The 21,595-nt window shown below is 48.2% G+C and overlaps 1 protein-coding gene across 1 annotated transcript in view; it reads right to left on the bottom strand.

The window, feature by feature from the left end:
• The window catches only part of LOC121047041, a 135,414-nt gene that overhangs the window by 72,252 nt on the left and 41,567 nt on the right, over positions 1 to 21,595 (bottom strand). The window contains exons 7-9 of the mRNA XM_042293976.1: positions 21,322 to 21,416; positions 18,887 to 18,947; positions 5,619 to 5,897 (exon numbers count right to left, since the gene is read on the bottom strand). Coding sequence (XP_042149910.1) covers positions 5,619 to 5,897; positions 18,887 to 18,947; positions 21,322 to 21,416 — 435 coding nt within the window. The remainder of the gene's footprint in view (positions 1 to 5,618; positions 5,898 to 18,886; positions 18,948 to 21,321; positions 21,417 to 21,595) is intronic.

Below are 21,595 nucleotides of genomic sequence, written 5' to 3'. Positions count from 1 at the left end.
CGGATATTCCGACGCTTTCAGTTTTTGTACTTGAGCATGAAAGCTTCTATGCTCAAGTACAAAGGCTGAAAGCGTCGGGATAATATATCGATAATATATGAAGTCGCCGAATCCTTGATGACCTCAAATAAAAAACATGACACTGAAAAACACAAGAAACACCGACCGACTGTTCTGCCATATATACACCGCTTGTCCAACAACTTGAAGAGAACAGCCGCGAAGTTTCAAGTCCAAATCGTGCTTCCAGCTCCGGACAAACTAAAAAGGCTCTCCAATAAGATAAATTGCCAACAGCATCAACAGCAAGAGTGCAGTGTAAAACATCGACTCAAGTATGTAGAATGTCAAACTGGAGTGATATATCAAATACCATTTACTTACGGCTAAGTGTATGTAGGTCAGTCGGGGCGATGTATTTATAAGAGATTAAGAGAACATGCCCAAACATTGAAATCAGCACCATCGGGACACCTTGCGATGCATGTCAGAAACTGCAAATGCTCACCAACATTCAAAAACACCAAAGTTCTGAAGTGGTTCCATGACAAAAACATTAGAAAGCTGTACGAGGCTCAAGTCATCCTCACCAGTGGCACGGCCACTCGATCCCCCCTGTTGGTGCGGCCTGCCGATGTTTTTCCAAAAACAAAAGAGCGCGCGTGAGAGGAGAACTTCTCCCATTTTCCGTGGGGGTGCTGCACATCGGTGAGCGGTCTTGTGAGCTGAAAGCTATACTCTGTTTCACCTCATGTTGTACCGCAGGAAAGGCTGTAAGCGCGAGCTCTTTGCTCTGGGGCAGATCTCGGCGGCACAAGCTCTCGTGCAGTAAAGGCAGCTGTCAACGCTATGAGCTCGCGCTTCCAGCCTTCGCTGCGGTACAAAATAAGGTGGAACGGAGTATAGAGAATTTGCCCAACGCGCTCTTGCTCCGCTACCCAGATAAAATATCTGCCTGTCATTGGCTTCGCCGATACCGAGGCGCTGCCGCGGTTGCAGAAGGCAGCAAAACTCGCTTCCCCCCCCCCCCCCCCCCCCCTATGCACCGCTGTACTCGGCGAAAATATCGTAGTGCCACTCTGCGTTCGCGTGTGTGGTTTGTGTGCGCATTTTGGAAGCTGCCGGAAATGTAAATGTGCATTCTAGTTCTGAGTGCCAGACGGTGATGAAATGTGCCAACTCCACTGGTGAAACAAAAAATCCTGCAGTTGATGAAGTACACTGAAGTCTCTTCCGAAGTTGAGTTCGCACCGCTGACTTACATGGCTGGCTACTTGGCCTCCGTTTGCGAACAAAAGGTGACCAGTTTTATTTGTAGAAATTGTCGTAATTTCAAAGTAATTAGCTTTGGCAGTCCAAAGAATTAGGCAGTCCAAAGAATCTTCGCACTGCCTTCTTGTCTGTCGGCGGTGGAAGTGCTGCGACGGCGCGAGTCTTCTCTGGGTCTGGGCGAACGCCTTCGTTACTAACCACGTGGCCTAGAAACTTCAGTTCGTCATAGGCGAACCAACACTTCGACGGCTTGAGGGTTAGTCCGGCGGTCCGTATGGCTTGGAGTGCATATCGGAGTAGTCGCAAGTGCTCGTCGCAGTCGCTGGAAAACACTACAACGTCGTCGAGGTAGACGAGGCAGCTCTCCCACTTCAGTCCTGCCAGTACGGTCTCCATGACACGTTGGAAAGTTTCTGGCGCCGTGCATAGTCCGAAGAGCATCACCATGCACTCGTACTGTCCATCTGGCGTGAAAAAAGCTGTCTTCTCTCGGTTCCGTTCGCCGACTTCGATTTGCAAGTATCCGATCTTCAGGTCCATCGATCAGAAGTATCGAGAGTGGCGCAGCCGGTCTAACGTGTCGTCGATGCGGGGGAGTGGATGGACGTCTTTCGCAGTCACCGCATTCAGCTTCCTGTAGTCCGCGCAGAACCTAAGTGCTCCGTCTTTGTTCTTAACCAGTACGACTGGAGACGTCCATGAACTGCTCGAAGGTTGGAATATTTCGTCGTTCAGCATCTCCTGAATTTGTTCCTGGATTACCTCTCTTTCTTTTATGGAGACTCTGTAGGGCGATCGATGCACAGGGCGCGCGTCGTCCTTGGTAACGATGCTGTGCTCTGCCACGGCGGTTTGATGTACCTTCGACGATGTCCGAAAGCAGTCGGTGTATTCGGCGAGGAGGTTAATCAGCTGCCGTCGTTTCAGGCCCAAAAACGTTGTGTCGATGTTGAGCTGCGCTGGTGACGTACTGTCTTGCTCAAGTGAAGCGGACTTTCAGTAATCGCGGCGATTTTGGCGGAGTTCTGGAGTTACTCGATGTGGCTCACAGTGGTACCTTTCATAAGGTATTGCGGCTCTTGTCGAAAGTTTGTAAAGAGAACCATTGTATGCCCGTTCTGAAGATTCGTTACCCCTGAGCACTGAGCACTTCACTTGGCGGGGATGTCTTCGGAGGGGTACGCTTCACGTGGATAGGATGCGATACCCCGCACCTCCACCAAAATGTCACGAGTGACAAATGACGACACGAAGATTGACTGAAGAAACTAAACGTTTAATGAGGCGAACTTGAGCCCAATACAAAATAGAAGTTAGCGCCGCAGGCGTCGATGTCGGCGAAACACCAGGATCGAGTGCTGGAGCTAGACTGACTCCGGCTCGCCACGCGGAGCACCTTTTTTACCGGCGTAGGTCTGTGGAGCATTCGGACGAGAGCGTTCGGTAAATAGAACATTCGTAATTAGGTGAGACGAGAAAGTTCTCGAACTTGCGAGAATGACAAGTAGAAAAACTAAATAAATTCACGTCGCTCCCAGGGATCGAACCCTGCCTCTTCGCATGGGAAGCAAGCGCGATAACCGTTAGGCCACGGCAGCGCCGCCTACTTGGCCCGCTGCGCGCGCGGCAATATTTTTTTAGATTTATTTTGCAAATAATTAACAGTATTTTTTATCCTTGCATTGATTCGAAGACCTTTTTGTAGAAGAAAAGTTCAAAGCGAAGCATCTGAAGAAGTAATGTCCCAAAGAGAGCGTGGCCCCTATTATTAAACCTCAGTTCGTTAATTCGAAAGCATTAACTGTCCAATGGAGCGAAGCCCGGCGTTGTCTGTAGCAGCGAAACGGCACCTAAATTCGCATTGGCTGCGACGCGTCAAGTCGCTCTATTGCAACGGCTTCATTGTTGCTAAGGGTCAAACCGCTGGCCTGACGTCAGGCTTAATGTTAGGCTTATCATTATGCTTTGAGGTTTAACGTCGCCAGCCGGTACGAGTCGCTCTTTAGCATGAGGAGGGTACGCTGGCCTGACGTTAGGCCTAAGCTTAGGCCTAGCGTTACGCTTTGAGGGTTAACGTAGTCAACCGGTGCCCGTAGCTAGGGCGATGATGATAATGAGAGGACACGTAATTTCAGCACGTGCCGCACCAAGCTTCGCACTCCCTGCGCTCCGTCATCCAGCGGCGCAGCAGTCACCAGCGAGCCCGGGTGGCCTGTGCTGTGCGGCGCACCGCCGCACTCCTTGCCGGCGCTGCGGCCACCCTTGCTTCTCTCGGCGCCGAGAGTGCGTTCGCATTCAGAACTCAGAGTCATATATGTAGAGAGTTTGGATATTCATTGGGAAGTATAGGAGACAGATGAGGAGGCGCCATTGGCGGAAAGTGGGCTGGGCATGTTCCATGAGCGTCTCCACAAATTGGAATGTGGCCAACCAGAAGCCGGAAATAATACCCTGGTGGTGGTCACGAAAAACAAACTTAATAAGTGCGTCGGAGTAACTCTCGGTGATTGAAAATATGGGGAACGTGGTGTTTTAATTACGGTGATCCAAAATTATGGTGGAAGAGTACGAGGTGCGGAACAATCGACTGAATTCGTACGCCAGGCGCTGAGGGCTGGGAATCTGCCGTCCCAGCGGTCACACTCTGAGCAAAACAGAGTTGAGTGGCACATTCGTTTCTTACATTTTTCCGCGTGATCATGATGGAAACATAACGTGGATCTTATTATCATCAATGAAGGGTTACTACATTTAACTCTTACGCGAATATTTTTACCATATACCTATGATTAAAACTGTTTCTCGCTACAGCCTCTAGGGGAATATTTTCGGGTTCCAGATGGCCAAGAGAGCATGTCAAGCCCTTTTTCTGCGTCTGATTCACGCCCTGGCTCTGTCCGCGCCTCCCATTGACCAAACTTTGTCTATACACGACTCTGTCACAACTCATTCGAAGTGCTTATGTTTCCTGGGAATTTTGTTATTTAAAGTGCCAGAGCGGTGGTTATCATATGGGGGTCCGCGAAAGCATTCTAGGAGCCCCTGAAGTCCAGCATCATTAGTCAAGCCCGGCAATAAAAGTTTTTTTCTAAGATTGAGAAGCAACGTTCAAATTTTCGGGTGAATTTTCTCGTGCATATGTCAATATGAGAAGTCTTCTTTGCACTAGCACTTAGTTATCACCATTTATTAAATCACTATCGTAATAACCCTATACTTTCCCGTCCCCTCATCATGAGCGGAGTCTTCCATCATCTCCGCCGATCCACAAGGGTCTGTGAAATATCAATGGCTGAGAACCACGATGCTAGAGCATACTAAGCAGCATAAATATTCAGTTCAATTGAAACCACAGCAGGGGGAAAAACATAACAATCTGATCTTGGATTACTTAACTACTGCAGTTTTGTAAATATCGCGTAAGGTGTTGGCCCTCATCAGCGAGATAAAACAGTTCACGTTAATGGCCCTTTGAATCCTCTCTACATTTTTTTTTTATTTCTCGCAAAAAAGGATGAGTTTTAGCCAGCCGAGTCAGTAGTGTCACGTACACAGTCGTAGCCTTGGACCAGTGCTTACTTGTGGACTTAGCAATAATTTTCCACTCCGAAGGGGGTATGACAAGGGAAATTAGTTTCTGGATTGTGAAAGTATCCCAATCACCAAATGTTGCGCTATTACATTTCTTTTATTGCGAGGTTTGAAAAAAAAAAACCTAATATTTTCACTAGTTTTCCTTTTTTTCCTACTAAGAACAAACCATAACAAAAAAAAAACGAAAACAACAATTGGAGGCATATAGTGTCGGCGCTTATTGTGTCGCCCCATATCCCTCAAGCAGCAGTGGCACTCCTCCATCAGCATACACTAGACCCACTGTTCCGTGCAGACGTCATGGCAAAATTATCGTGGAACTCGCCTCGGGCATGTTCGCTTTATATATTTGATGTTCCGAGCGTGTGAGTGGGCACGTATGCGGAGCGCAAGTTCGTCTGCTTCTTTTCCAGGGGTTGTGGTGACGTCATTACGCCGATCTGTGATTGACTCTGATTGAAGGATATTTGATAGACGTCAGGGCAGCCTACTTTGTGGTCCACCCCCTATATTTCAATCAGAGTCAATCAGAGCTCGGCGTCCTTCTAGCGTCACCTCAACTCCTGCGCAAGAAGCAGGCGACTTGCTCTGGAATAGTATCACCTCTATGACAGGAGCGTAATACGAATAAGAGACACGCCTCAGCCTGTCTTTCGTATGAAGTATTAGCAGCGCCACCGGAGCTACGGAGTTAGCCGTCACTGACCGTAGCACCTGTCCTGGAAGCGAGCCTCTTCGCGTGGTGCACCTACCATGAGCAGGACCTCAGCGACGTACAAGGCCATGTAGGCTGCCTCGGAGGCCAGCACCAGCTTGTAGTAGAACAGGGTGTCGGCCTGGAGCGCCATCAGGAGTCCCGAGAGCCCGAGCACGAAGGCGAGAGACGTCTGCGTGATGATCACCTCGTAGTACTCGTGCTCGAACAGGTCCATCAGCTTCTCGCTGAACGGCTTCAGGATCCGCTCGGAGAGTGACGCCGAGTCGTCCTCCAGGATGGTTTCCTCGTGCGGGACGTCGCCCATCAAATCTTTCTAAAGCGTGAAAAAAAGCAAACAAAAATGAAAATAAACACACTGCTTAGACAGCTAAGGCTGGTTCACACAACACCGCGTCCTAACGGCCTCTTATGTTACAAACATTTACTTCGGCTTACGTCGAGACTCACAGAGGCATTCGTGCTTCGTATCAAGAGTGGCAACAAGTTTAAGAAGCAGACTTGCACGCGACATTCGAGGAACGGATTAAGAACTGACTTATACATAACGGGGGAAAACGCGAGGTAACGATCTTGCGTGAGAAGTGTGAACGAGCCTTCAGAAATAAAAATAAATATTTTTCTGTTTGGTATGTACGGTCGGTTTACAGATAGAGAGCAGCACTAATTTCAATACAAACGCTGTTGGAGCCCTGACTTGAGCGTAACTGAAAACTGATGCAGCGCTATATCTGCGTCGTACGACTTATGCGGTTCAACGTGAGCGCTCGTCCCCTCCCTGATTGAACAGAGCGCTGTAAATTATGAAACTGAAAATATGGTGTCTTTTTTTTTCGAGTATAGTTCCCCTTTTTGCGTATGCTAGTTACATGTTCTTGACCACTCCTCTCTAAAAGTGCTTTAGGGATCATAAGGTGTGAAAGGTAAGTAAGTAAAAGGATTAGCGCTGGGGGTTTTTCAGATCTTAGTAGGTGATGCAAACTAAAGGTTGTTTCTAACAGAGCGCTTAATCGAGTTCGATTTGACGGTCCTCGGTTCACTTCCGGGCTGTGGAGATCAAAAAGCACATTTTAAACTGGTTCTGTGACAGTTTCAGCCAGTTCTAACTGCTAAAGTGCTATGTTATTCCCTTTTTTTTTTGTAAGCATACTACAGTGACGCCATAAAGAGTCTAGCCGTGTTGCTTTTATCATTGAGCAATCCACTTTTATCTGCAATTAAAAATGCTGGAAATAGTGTTATTTCATCTATAAATAAGCATTTTGAGAAATAGGTTAAGTAAACCATTGTTTTTATATCTTAAAATGCGATTTCGTTACAATATTTTTTTTCAATCAAGAAGCTCATGCAAAGTCATATTATCAAGAATTGGCGCGCAATACTTGCAAACACAACATAAAAAAGTGTTTTATCACAAACTTTTCATTGAAATTATGATGATAATACATTATATCTCCTGCGCTGCAGAGTTCACGCATTGCGCCCATTTTTCCTTCACGCTGTTTATTGGTTTACGTTTGATTGAGGAAGTTTCACGCAACATCGTATAGGAACGTTTCTTCTCAGTAAGAATGGCTGTTCTGTTAAAGGGACTTTAAAATGATTTTTATCTTTGTTACGAATTAGCCCCCCAAAATAATATTTAATGTTCACAAAATCTTAAACAAAAATTAGACTTCCTTTCATTCTTTCTTTAAAGAAAACATTAAAAAAGATTTAACTGCAAACATTAAATCACGTCGTGGTGACATAAGAGAACCGGCAGATATTCTAGCTGTGACAGGGCCAGCGGCAAGGAGGTTAAAAATAGCATTAAGAGGAATGTTCCAGCTTATCTTAAGCCTGCGGTTATAAAATAGTATAAACAATCATAAGGACCATGTGCTGCGAACATGTTTTATGCAACTTGCAAGTTGGGTGGTTGGTTGTATAATTTGCTCATACTGTAGCACTCCCTACCGTCTGGTAGGTTTTACGACAGGAAAGTGAAGGTGATGGGCGGACGACGGACAACGACGAGCACACATCCGTGTAGCTGAGCAATTTGAGACAACGAAAGCTCGTGTGGCGTCACAAGTCGCCTTTTGTGAAGGTTTTGTTTCATCGGCATGAGCTTCATGGACTACGTGAACATGGACATGAGGTGAATTAGACAATACCACCGGCATAGTTGTAAACCCGAGATTGGGGATACGGACAGGACCAAAACACAGAACGACACGGACGGAGTCTCAAACGCAGTCTAGACTCTAGTGCGTTGAGTTTTCTAGAGGGGGGACGACAGAGAACTTGAGTTTTGTCCGACGTTACGTCGACGATATTGTCACGGGTGGTGACCAAAAAACAATAAACAGGAAGAAATAAACGTTTAATGTGGCGAACTTGTGCCAAAAATAAAAGGGTACAAAAGAAAACAGCAGAGCGTCGCGGGCGTCGAAACCGCAGGATCAAGCGCAGGAGCGAGACTGACTCGACAAGGTCGCGGGCGGCCTCTTATCTAGAGTGAGTCACTATCTCGAAGATTCGGCGGAGAAGGTTCGAGCGTAACGCGTTCGGGCGAGAATGAACAAGCACTTTCTAGAACAACAAAAGCAAGGATAAACAATAGAAGTTATGTCCGCAGCAAAAACGAGAACTTTCTACAAGTCCATGACCCTGCGCGCGGCAGTATCCCCCCCTTTAAAAAAAGTGCATCGTCACGATGCAGCACAAAACGAAAAAAAAAAAAAAAGAAACAAAACGACAGTAAAATCGCGAGCCGCAGTTTACAGTTCACAGTTCACCCGTCGACGAGAGTGGAAAGTTCTATCGTTCGTAATACGGCTTCAGCCGGACAACGTGCGCCACCTCGGGTCGCGGCTGACGTCTTGCAGACGGCCGCGTTCCGTCGGGAAGGACTTCGTAGTTCAGATCGCCGAGGCGTCGGATGATCTTGTAGGGTCCAAAATAGCGTTTCAGAAGCTTCTCGCTGAGACCGCGGCGCCGTATTGTTGTCCAAACCCATACCCGGTCTCCGGGTTGAAAGCGGACGTCCCGGCGACGAGGGTTATACCGGCGTTCGTCGACTCGCTGTTGCTCTTGAATCTTGATTCCTGCCAGCTGACGAGCTTCCTCCGCGCGCTGGGAGATCAGTTGAGCGTTGTCCTTGGCAACATCGGTTGGCACGTGAGGCAGCATGGCGTCGAGCATTGTGGTAACCGCCCGGCCATGTACCAGTCGGAAAGGCGTCACTCCCGTGGTTTCTTGAACCGCTGTGTTTTATGCAAACGTAACGTACGGCAACACCTCGTCCCATGTCTTGTGTTCCACGTCGACGTACATGGAGATCATGTCAGCGATCGTCTTGTTGAGCCGCTCTGTTAGTCCGTTGGTCTGCGGATGATAAGCTGTGGTTCGTCGATGGTTTGTGTGACTAAGCCGAAGAACCTCTTGAGTCAGGTGTGCCATGCAAGATGATACTCGATCTGTGATCAACACTTCGGGTGCGCCGTGTCGAAGGAGGATGGACTGGACGAAAAACTTGGCGACTTCCAGCGCTGTTCCCGATGGCAGGGCTTTCGTCTCGGCGTATCGTGTAAGATAATCGGTAGCGACGATGATCCCCCGATTTCCTTGCGTCGATGTTGAGAACGGCCCAAGTAGGTCCATTCCTACCTGCTGGAAGGGCGTAGTCGGGGCGGGTATCGGCTGCAGGCGTCCTGCTGGCTTCGTCGGAGGCCTCTTACGTCGTTGGCGTTCATGGCACGATCGTGTGTACAGATGAACTGGTTTCGGGAGTCTCGGACAGTAGTACTTATCATGAATCCGGGCGAGCGTCCTGCTGTAGCCAAGGTGTCCAGCCGTCGGGTCGTCGTAGCAGGCTTGAACGATTTTTTCTCGCAGACTGGCCGGAACAACCAGCAGCCAGGCAGGGTTGCTCGTTCCAAAGTTCTTTTTGAAGAGCACGCCTCACCGCAGAATGAAGCTTGACAAGTCTCGGGCGACGACTCGCGGAACTGAACTTCCTTGACCTTCGAGGTGGTCGATCACAGCGCGAAGTTCCGGGTCGTCTCGTTGAAGTGTTCCCATTGTCGGTATCTGCAACTGCGCCGAGAAAACGGGCGTCATCGTCGTCGTCAGAGCTTTCGGTAGGAGATTCGACTGGGGCCCTAGACAAACAGTCGGCGTCGTTGTGCTTGCGGCCAGACTTATGCACAATTATTACGTCGTATTCTTGCAGTCGAAGGCTCCAGCGAGCGAGGTGTCCTGACGGGTCCTTGAGGTTGGCCAGCCAACAGAGAGCGTGGTGGTCCGTGACAACGCGGAACGGGATCCCGTACAGGTACGGACGGAACTTGGTTAACGCCCAGATGACAGCGATACATTCCTTGTCAGTCGTTGAGTAATATTTCTCTGCCTTGGACAGTGCCCTGCTTGCGTAAGCGATCACCCTTTCCGCACTGTCTTGCCTCTGGACGAGTACCGCGCCGAGTCCGTCGTTGCAGGCGTCCGTGTGAACTTCCGTTTCCGCTGATGGGTCGAAGTGTCAGATAATAGGGGGTGACTGGAGTCTTTCCTTCAGTTCGTTGAACGCTTGTTCTTGATCCCCCCCAACTGGAAGTCCACGTCGTCCTTCGTCAGATGCGTGAGCGGTGCATAAATCTTAGCAAAATCTCGAACGAAACGTCTGTAGTAAGCGCACAGCCCAAGAAATCTTCTGACGGCTTTCTTGTTTGATGGCTTCGGAAATTTAGCAACAGCGGATGTCTTCGCAGGATCAGGGCCTACACCGCGACATGACCCAGGAATTTGAACTCGCCGTAAGCGAACCGACATTTTGACGGCTTTAATATCGGCCCAGCATTCTGGATAGCCTGTTGCACGGCTCGCAAACGTCTCAGGTGCTCGTCGAAGTCGCTTGCGAATATTACGACCTCGTCGAGATAGACGAGGCAGCTTTTCCATTCCAGGCCGGAAAGAACGGTGTCCATTACGCACTGGAACCTCGCCGGTGCCGTGCACAGTCCGAACGGCATCACTTTAAATTCGTACAGTCCGTCCGGGTGACGAAGGCAGTCTTCTCACGATCCCGTTCGTCGACTTTGATCTGCCAGTACCCACTCTTCAGGTCCATTGACGAAAAGAATCGGGCTGGGCGCAGCCGGTCCAGAGCGTCGTCGATGCGTGGCAGCGGTAGACGTCCTTTTTGTTACGGCTTTTAGTCGACGATAGTCCACGCAGAACCGAAGAGTCCCATCTTTCTTTTTCACCAGGACTACCGGTGAAGCCCACGGACTATTTGAGGGCTGGACGATGTCGTCGTCGAGCATTTCTTGCACCTGATTCAGGATGACTTCTCTCTCTTTCACAGAGACACGATACGGTGACCGATGAGCAGGAAGTGCATCGTCATCAGTAATAATTCGATGTTTCGCAACCGTCGTTTTGCGAACCTTTGACGACGCGGAGAAGCACTCACTGAACTCGGCGAGTAGGTCACTCAGTCGTCGTCGTTGTGGGGTAGGCAGGACTGGGTCGATGTCAAACTGCGAATGCGGCGTTGCCTCGTGTGGCCCCGAAGAGATGTCTTCTGCTATTCCGGCGACTGCGGCTGAGTCCACGAGCTCCTCGGCGTGACCCACGGCGGTGCCTTTCGTAAGGTGCTGAGCCTCCTGTCGGAAGTTTGTTACGAGTGCAACAGTGTGTCCGTCTTGGAGATCCGCGATGCCTCTTGCGACGCCGATCCCTCTTCCTAGAAGCAACTGGAGGCTTCCCTCGAGCAGAACGTCGCCGCGGGAAGGCCCGTCGATCCCGATGGGTACGAAAACACTAGACCGCGGCGGTAAGTTCACGTCATTTGCGAGTACTTGGACCGCGGATGACGTCGCTTTGGGTTCCTCCAGCGCTGGAGCAGGTTTTCGTAGCGACAGCCGGTTTTCTCCGAGGTCGATGACGGCGCCATACTCGCAAAGAAAGTTCATTCCTAGGATAACGTCTCTCGAACAGTCTTGCAGAACGACGAACTTTACAGGGCACGTCTCACCGTGGATCTCGACGCGAGCAGTGCAAATCCCGACTGGTGTGACTAGGTGCCCACCGGCGGTCCGTATCTGTGGGCCATCCCACGGCGTCGCGTCACTTTCCGAAGGCGTTGGGAGTGCCTCCCACTCAGGACGGAGTAGTCTGCTCCGGTGCCGACGAGGGCCGACGCGTCATGGCCGCCGATAACGACGCGTAGGTTATTCTTCACCGTTGCAGGAGCGTCGTTTCGGTCTCTGGTGGTGTTTGAGTGGGGGCCCTCCGACGTTCGTGGAGGATCTTGGCGTCGGTCAACTTCGGCAACTCCACCTCCAGGGGTTGCCGCGCCTAGTTTCCCCGGCGAGGAGCGAGGGGCGACAGGCGTTCACGTCGGGGTCGGTGCATCGGCGAAGCTGGAAGTTGTGGCGAAGGCGATCGGAACTCTCGGCGGGAAGCAGGCTCGGGGGACTGAGGTCGTTCAGGTACTCGTCGATCTCCCAAGGGCGTTCACCATACCGAGGGCGCGGGTCGTTCGGGTGGAATCCACGCAGCCGGAGTCGTCGGTATGGGCATCGGCGGTACACATGGTCAGCTTCACCGCAGTGGTAACACAGCGGGCATCGGTCGGCCGTCCTCCAGACGTCTGTCTTCCTCGGCGCAGGTCGCTCTGCGTGAACGTGCGCCTGATCTTCCTGTCGTCGGGGGTACTGAGACGTTGGGACGTCTCTTCGGGGCGGCGCCGTGGCTTGGCGGGAAGCTTGCGGCGGTCGTCGGGCCGTGGCGGCATAGCTCAACGTCGGTTCCTCAGGCGCCACTGTGGTGGCGGGAACCTCTGGTTGGAGCGCCCGATGTACTTCTTCTCGAGCAGCCGGATAATATTGCGGATGTCCGTACCAGGAGCGTTTTCGCCGCTAAGCAGCGCGGTTGCAGTGACGCTTGGCTGCCGCTCGCTGGTAGTGGGAAGCGCGCGCTTGGAGGGCGCGCTCGATGTTTGTCGCCTCAGTGACGAAGGCGTCGACGGTTGCCGGCGGGTTGCGGACGAGGCCTCCGAAGATGTCGTCTCTAACCCCGCGCATGAGGATTCGTAGTTTCTTCTCTTCTGTAGCCCGAGGGTCGGCGCGGGCGCTCAGGCGCAGAACGTCCTCTACAAAGCTGGTGATGCTCTCGTTGGGGCCCTAGGTCCTGCTTCGCAGTAGGTCCTCCGCTCTCTCTCGGCGGTGGTGGTTGACGAACGTAGCCTTCAGATCCGTCTTGAAAATGTCCCACGACGTCAAAGAGGCCTCATGGTTTCGTACCAGTGCTTCGCGGTCCCCTCAAGCGAAAAGTAGACATTGTGCAGGCGCTGCTCGTCGGTCCAGCCATTGAGGCGGGCAACGCGTTCATACTGGTCAATCCAGTCTTCGACGTCGTCGTAGAGTTCACCGTGGAAGGGGGCAGCCGTCCGCGGTGCGACGGGCATGTAGATAACGGGAGAAGCGGCGGGGGCTTGCGACTGGTTGGCCATCGTCGTCTTCTTCGGCTTGGGTTTCTCCAGCAGCAAACCGTACTCAGGATCCTCTCCGTTGGTGCGGCGGCTGCTCCGAGTTTCAGGTTCCGCGGTGAGTGGTCTTCTCACCGAGCCGGGAATCGGACTTGCACTGCGGGCCCTTGGAGGGGAACGCCGCACGGGCATGCGGTACCCAGCACCTCCACCAAAATGTCACGGGTGGTGACCAAAAAAAAAAAAAACAATAAACAGGAAGAAATAAACTTTTAATCTGGCGAACTGGTGCCAAAAATAAAACGGTACAAAAGAAAACAGCAGAGCGTCGCGGGCGTCGATGCCGGCGAAACCGCAGGGTCGAGCGCAGAGAAGAGACTGACTCGAGAAGGTCGCGGGCGGCCTCTTATCTAGAGTGAGTCACTATCTGGAAGATTCGGCGGAAAAGGTTCGAGCGTAGCGCGTTTGGGCGAGAATGAACAAGCACTTTCTAGAACAACAAAAGCAGGAATAAACAATAGAAGTTATGTCCGCAGCAAAAACGAGAACGTTCTACAAGTCCGTGGCCCTGCGCGCGGCAATATTTTAGTGTGTACGGCAGAGGAAAAGCTGGGAAGCGATTTGGAAAGAATTGTCAGAAGTCCACACCAGAATTGGAATTTAAGCCAGAAAGAGAGAACGATGGGAACCTGCAGTTTCTGGACGTGCAGATCCATTTGGCAAATGGTTCATGCTGGGAGTACGGAAAACTCATGCCGAAGCATATCCTACCACGCTCGAGTTGCCACTCTAGGGTGGTTAAATGCGGCATGATTATATCATTACTAGATAATGCTTTAAACCGATCTTGCACCCACTACGTAAGTAAGACAGTGGAGAAGCAGATATATCGACTAAAGAATGCTGGGTTTTCGAGTGATGGCATAATTGGACAGATTAAAAAGCTAGTTTCGGGAGATAAGTGAAGTCCTAAGCCACGGGGGGGTCGTTGGGCGGTTATCCCGTACCACCATGACATCTCACAGAACCTGACCCGTGCGCAAAGAAGTTCGGCGCCTACGTAGTTTTTGAGAGGGATTTTAGATTGGACCGTTTGACCCCATTTTTGTGAACACCTCCTCTTAGAAAAAAAGGGGACTAAAAGGAGGTAACAGACAGCCTTTACCACCCTCCTCCCGACCAATGGGGAAGCGCTCCGCTTGTTAACTTCTCAGGCGCAGCAGTGCGGTGCTACAAGGTGAAGTTCGCCACGAAGTAAGTAACCCCAACGAGGTAAGTATTACCTCCCAGAGGGTGCATAGTTTGGGCGCTGCGATTGGCTGTGGAAAGGCGCAAACGAGTTCGCTAATTGGTCTCCTCGCATGACACATCGTTCTTCGCGCATGCGGGGAGCGCCTGCCCGCTGCCGAGCGCGTTCCCCGCCGACGCCACCGACGCTCCCCTTCGGTCATAACGGTCTTTCTTCTCTAACGTTCGACGGAGGCGTCCCAGCGCAGGAACGTTCTTTATTCTGTTCGGCTCAGCCTCTTCTAACGAAGTCACCGAGAGCGCTAGACTGACTTCAGTCACAGCTCCAAGTCGTGTGCACCGTATGCAGGTAAGGAAAGGTTCTGCGCGGGCGGCAGTTGGCGTCGGTTATCACCCCCCCCCCCCCCCCCCCCCCCCCCCCGGGAAGGCGACCCCCGTCTTCCTTAGACAAAGGGTTGGCGGACATGCTGGCACGTTTGAAGGCGTCGAGTGTTCGATAAAATTAGTGTGTGGTGCGAACGCAGACGTGGTTTAGACCATCGAAGTTTATAAAGAGCAAGAACAGCAATGACTGTCGTTTGCACTAGCGCATATTTTGAAAGTTGACATACGCTAACCAGTGGCGTAGCCGGGAGCTTTTCCCAGTAGATCTGTGTGCGGGTGGAGGATGGGGAAGAGCGGCGGCCCGGCGAGCCTGGAGCCGGGCGGCAAGACGCCTTTTAAATTGGGGGTCGCCTATGTTTAAGACGTGAGTTGGTAAACGGTTTCCTCTTCTTGGGGCCGCTGACGTGTCGCGTCGGACGTTAAATTGAGGAACTGATCAAATATTTGATGATCCCATAAGGTGATTGTTGTCTTTCTTTTTTTTTTTCGCTGAGCAGCAGTCGATCAGGCATTCATTGGCGGCACCGGCCAACCGGCACGATTAATTCTCAACGTCGTTGATATTTGTAAAAGTCAATGTTAAACACTGATTTTTATTATCAACTTTTTTTTTTTTTTATTTCACGAGGTTTAATGAATAGTTTGGTAAAATGTCACGTTACTTTAAAATACCGAATATAAAAGTCTGAGCTAATTATTCGTGCTCTTCACAAACATTAATACTAGTATATCATGAAATAGGGTCATGGAGTTGTTACCGGCAGCGAGACTAGCAATTATGTTGCCTTGGCATTTGTTTTTTGCGTGTGATCAGGCATTTCTAAAAGTCTGATCATTCGGTAGACGAGTTAGATATGGCTCAAGTTTGCATTATTTGAAGTGGATTGAATATATTTCTTTCGTCCTGCGGCAACGTTGTAGGGTGATTTCATCGAGCGTACCGAATGCCTGCTGCCTTGGACTCATCTCGTGACAGTTCTTAACACTCTTTACTGCAGGTAAGCGTAGTGCGATATTTTATTTTGATTTTCTTGTTCCCATTTGTGCACTTGAAAAGGGGGATCTTGGCTCTTATGTTTATTTTGTGTGTCTGCTGTTTTTTTCACTTCCGAGAGAAAATTGGGGGTATACTTCGAGTAAATAAGTTAGAGTGAGACACACAAGGCGCTTGAGTGTGCCTTTTTCGGTGTTCTTTTTTTGTGTTTTCCTCCATGTGTGCCGTTCTTCCCATGTCTAAATAAAGCATACATTCAATTTTAATCTGGCAAATTACTTCGCCAAAAAAATTTGCATATTTGCCGAAGTTCGACATTCAGCAGTTAGAAATTATTCGTGCGCTTCACAAACATTAATAGTAGTATATTACTGAATAAGGTCATTAAGTTATCGCCGGCAGAGAGACTAGCAAGTATATTGTTGTCTTGGCTTCTTCTTGGACACCACTGGCCAAGGCAGAACCAACTAGTGATTTAGAGACAAAACATGCAGATATTTTATATCCTGGTGCATCCCATGTACAGTCGGGAGCAAAAGTTTGCGGGGCACGGGAGCGCGTGCCGAAATGCATCGCCGCGCCGTCCGACGGCGCGCCGCCGCATTAAGGAGACGCGCTTTGCGCATGCGCGCCTTTCGTGTTCGCATTCATGTCTCTTTCGCTCGTTTCTTTCCGACGCACTCCTGATAACAGGAGTCGGCGCCAGGGGCGCGAGTTAGCGCTTCGCTGGCTGTCATGCTGAGCGTCTGCTTCAGCCGCCGCGCTTTGTCACGGAGCTCGCGTAGGGAAGGGGAGGGGCTTAACCAGGCGCTCCGTCACCCAGCGCGGCTGCTGTGGCGGCTGATGAGGACGCCAGGCATGACAGCCAGTGAAACGGCAACTTGCGCCCCTGGCGCCGACTCCGGTTATCAGGAGGGAGTCGGACAGAAACGAGCGAAAGAGACATGACTGCCAGCACGAAGGGCGCGCATGCGCAAAGCGCGGCTTTTAATGGGGCGGCGCGCCGTTGCACGGCGCGGCGATGCATTTCGGCACGCGCTCCGGTGCCCCGCAAACTTTTGCTCTCGACTGTACCTTGTCACAGTTTGGGTGCGCGGTAAACTTAAAAACACCCATAATGGTGCTTGGCAGGTGGTTCATTCCAAATATTTTTTTTCGAAAGGGTACATTTTTTTACATTCGGTTTAATGATCTGATAAAACTACTGAGCATGTGAGAGAGGTGTTGTTACAGCTTTTGGCGACTTGAAATGTCTGTTTAGGGAATGTTCCACATTGTACCGAGGAGATGGTGGTTTCGCCTGAAAACACCTGTTTTCAAGTTTCCCGGGATAGACTCCACTGATATAATACTCCGGAGTGATACTGGGTTCTGCCTATAATATATATCTTGGGAACGTTGGGATAGACGGGGGGCTAACCACAATAGAGAAAAGGGGAAGACTATGTAACAAACTAGAAATTGCTACCATTTCTCGCAGCTTTAGTTTTAAATCTATATCTCGGAAACACCCTGTTGATACCACTATCAAAAAGAAGACATGATGGTGAACCAGACGGACGGACGTGCGTCATTTGTCAGTCGAGGTAAGCTCTCGACTTTTTTTAAATTTTGTGTAGCAAATATGCTACTTTCAAATGTTAATGAGTGCAACATGATAACTTCCTATTCGTGTACAACAGTTTTGTAGTTGGAGTCAAACTAAAATGTTGACAGAAACATTTTTTCGAGGTGGGCAAAAATGGGAACTACCAAGCATATAGTGAGAATAAAAAATAATAAACATGGCTTGAAACATTGGTAATCTTTATTCGTCATATTTCAGTCAGTGATTCCCCTCGACGTCAGGAAGGACCAATTCACGTCTCAGTGGCGAAGCTCTGCTGGTATTTATGTTTCATGTTCAAACCTAAAATATTAAAATGAGGGAAAACAGTGACGTTTAACTAGGCTATGTTATGTCTAGCTACGACTGCAAGTTACTGGGGCATTAGTGCTTTGTATGACGCGTCCCGAGCCACTCGTTGATTTGATTACCTCGCGAAGTAAGCGGAACACGAGCTTATCGTTGTTGGCGCCGTATATTGGCGTACACTCCCGCTATTACTTTTGGAGCCAGTGATACCTACGCCTCCTCCAACATTAACGCTTGTCAATTTATGAAAACGTATAAGCACCCCCTCCTTGCAATCACGCATCTTAGACGCTGCGAACTAACCTATTCAAGTAAATAAATAATGTGCGTACAAAAAGAAGTGCTCAAAAAGCGAAGCTTTCCAATAAAGGCTGAATCAGTTTTAAGATAACAATGCATAAAGATTAACGGTTTTGGCTGCAAAAAAGGGGCCCATTCTTTTCATTATAAATTTACAAAAGTCGCTTATAACGTTTGGAAGTCCTGATACTTCGGCATCTGGTTGAAAGCGCTTACGCTACATTGAGGTGAAAAAAAAAAATCCGGCAATGCAATTTTTTTTTAATTTTTTTATCAAAGTTATTCTTCCAAGAGACACCCAGTATATATTTGCATGCAGTTCATTTGGGCCAAAGTTATAGTCCTAAATGGTGCTACACACGTAAAAGTCGAGGTCGCCCACATAAAGGTACGAATTTATTTTCGCATGACGTTGTGAAATACTGTTTTATCTGAAAGCAGGCAAGGTGTCCACATTGAGACAACTTCTCACAGTTGAAACCCAAAGCCACTCATGCATTTTCAAATAAATTTATGAGGCATTAGAATATGAATTATATTTCATTACTAATTATTTGAATAATTTTAGAAAGCTGTATTTGAAGTTACTCAAATCTTGAATGTGCATTTCCATTGCTGACGTTCCGGTACTCGTTCTTCTTATTTACGTTTTCTTCCGGCATTTACTACAGAATGAAGACGCGTGCACTGGATGCGACCTGCCTTGTGTTGTCTTCTAAGAAGACGGCCTAGAACTCTTCCAACACCAGTTTGTTTATGCAGAGTTAAACGCAATTCCTTAAAACGATTAATATCACTGATGGCCTAGCAGGTCTGATGGCAGCGTTTTGCTTGGGGAATATAAAGTATGCTAATGCGTGCCTCTGTCTTGTCGCCCTCTTCTCGTACATCAAAACGAAATGATTCAAAGTTCACTATTTAGATATTTGCCAAAGTTTATAGTTATACTAAAAACTCAGTAAATAACTTTCGAAAGGTTGAGCTCACCAATCGCAAGATCCATGTCGGAATATCGACGAGCGATCCGATGATGTCCATGTCCAGATATCTGATGAGAAAAAAAAAAAAGATTCCGAAGGGGAAGATTTACTTAAAGCTACTCCAAACAGTAGTTTCTTTCGGAAGGCAGTTTTTGTTTATCTAGCTTCACAATTAAACTTAAAACTAATGAAAAATAAAAATGCAATTTTAATACCTGTGCAAGAACCTAGTTGATTGAGTAATGCTTTGAACTTTAACAACTTGTTTGTATAAACAGTTGCCTGAGTTCTCAATTCACAGCATGGTATGCGTCTACTGGTCAGTACTAGAGGGCGAAATACTTTGATCAACTCCTAACAATGTGAATCATACGATTCCCTACACCATGATAGAAACCTTTCTTGATGTCCCGAGTTCATTTTTGTTTGAACTTGACCTAAACTGCACTAAGATATTTAGTTCGATTGCTCAGCGCTGTTCGGTATTTAAATAGCCCTAACGGATTGTCCTCTCTTCTCGTATGGTTAGAAAAAGTATGCCTTATCACTCTGGGTGACCTAGATTTGACGGCAATCTTAAAGCAGACCTAGGAAGCACCCCAAACAGTACTTGTGATCCTGCAGCAGAACATAAAAGGTAGAAAATTATGGCTAAGTGACCTCAATTATTTCTTTACGAAGCTCGCATTTTAATTTTTTTTACTGAAAGTTTTGAGAAATTCATTTAATGCAGTGAATATTTTAGTTCCAACTCTAATGCCAACAAAGGGACGGTGAAGTGGCCCTTTAGGCACAGCAATGGGACGTCAAGCATCGTATACGCCTGGAGTCATCGTTTAAATCAGTAACCATTAGGAATCCCATTATATTAGACAGCCTTTTTACCATAAAGTAGCAACTCTTTCAGATCGTTACGTAGAGTGAAAAATGACAGGTTTCACAAAGGTCTAAGTTAGGTTTCACAAAGGTCCAAGTTAGGAACTTAATATATATACTCTAATTTAAAATATATTTGCGTATTATAGAGGATTCTAGTGTCTGACAATATTAAAGCAATAACCCAGGAATAGTATTGGCAACCTAATGTTAGTTTATCATTTGTCTAAAACATTGACTGCAGAAACCACTATTTTTGGTTGTTAATGAATTGCGATAGCATTCGTCACGTTCACCTCATTTTGTTATGAGGCCATGAACGATTTAAGGACGGCGTCAAGGATGACGTCGAGGACGACGTCGTAGAGGACGACGTTAGGAACGACGTCTGGGACATCCTCAAGCACGATGTCTAAGACGACGTCTACGACGACCTTTAGGACAACCTCTAGGGCAGCCTGAAGAACCACCTCTAAAACAACCTCAAGAACGACGTCTAGGACGACGTTGAGAACGACGTCCTAGTGGACCACGCCAAAGATGTTATCTAGAATGACTTCTAAGACGACCTTTAAAGCGACCTGAAGAACGACCTCTAGGACGACTTCTTGGAAGACCTCAAGGATTACGTAAAATATGACGTCTAGGACAATCTTTTGCACGATCTCTGTGGTAATCTCAAGGAAAAACTCTAGAACTAGCTCAAAGACGACGTCTAGAATTGGCGTCTTAGAAAGCGACATAGAAGACGACGTCTAAGATGACGTCAAAGTCGCCAAGTCCTTCCAAGAGCTTGCGAATGTGAGGGAGTGCGTACTGCCGCTCCGTAAACGCGCGCCGCAATGGGATGCAACTACAGTGTTATGTTGTTGCATCTCTACTTCGCATACCTACTGCGCATTAGAAGTAAAAAAGAACGAGGAAATAGAAAGAGGGGGGAGTAGCTAATGAGTGCGATCGCATTAGAACCTAAAACTATGTAAATTTACGAGAAATGAAGCTGTGAATTATGTTTGAGACGTTGTGTTTTGTTGTGCCTTTCCTGTTTTTTCTACTCCAGTTGCTTCACATATCTTCCCCTCATACCAAGTGCTTTATGAGATGGTAAACAGAGCGATATTTAGTAATTTATTATAATTTATTATATCTCTTCCTCCAGCTTAGCGTAGTTTTTGTAGTATTCTCCACCAGTTAACCTTTCAAATTATAACATATTTTGTCTCCTTCACCTCCCAGTCAAGGTTATCAGTGTAGAGCCTATACGTAAAACTTGAAAATCTTGAATAAAAGAGTAAGTCTGACATAGAGATGCTACAATCTAATTTGCACGAACTCTAGGCCCACGTTGAAGTGAAAAGTACTACACCGAGGGTCTACGCAGTCAGCACCGGATTAAAACTGGGCATTTAACGAATTCAAGAGTTGCAGTCGGAAGTATGTCGTTGCTTTTATTTTAAGAAAAACAATCCCACCCTCCCACTGGTTGAATATCTCATAATTTATTCTCATGACTTTTAAAATTAAGCACTTTAACAGGAAAAAGAAAGGGAGAACGTTGCAACTTACATTCTCTTGTCGTACGGATACTGCAGAGCTGCCAGAAGAGCCATCTTGGTCTTTTTTTGAATGATTCCCTGACGATGCTGCCGAGAATAGCTCACCTGAAAGTTTATAGGGATTTCACTTGAAGCCTCAGCAGAATTAGTTACTCAATGTAAAACTGAGATAGAGGAAATGTCTGTGGAACACGCACTATGTGGTACCCTAATATGTGCCCTTAATATAAGCAATCTTGAAGCGTCACTTGTTATATAGAAAAATTCACCCTCTATACTCCGCT

Source organism: Ixodes scapularis, unplaced genomic scaffold (genome assembly GCF_016920785.2).
Source record: "Ixodes scapularis isolate PalLabHiFi unplaced genomic scaffold, ASM1692078v2 PGA_scaffold0__279_contigs__length_252992795, whole genome shotgun sequence".
NCBI lineage: Eukaryota > Metazoa > Arthropoda > Arachnida > Ixodida > Ixodidae > Ixodes > Ixodes scapularis.
This window is presented reverse-complemented; position numbering and strand designations above follow the sequence as displayed.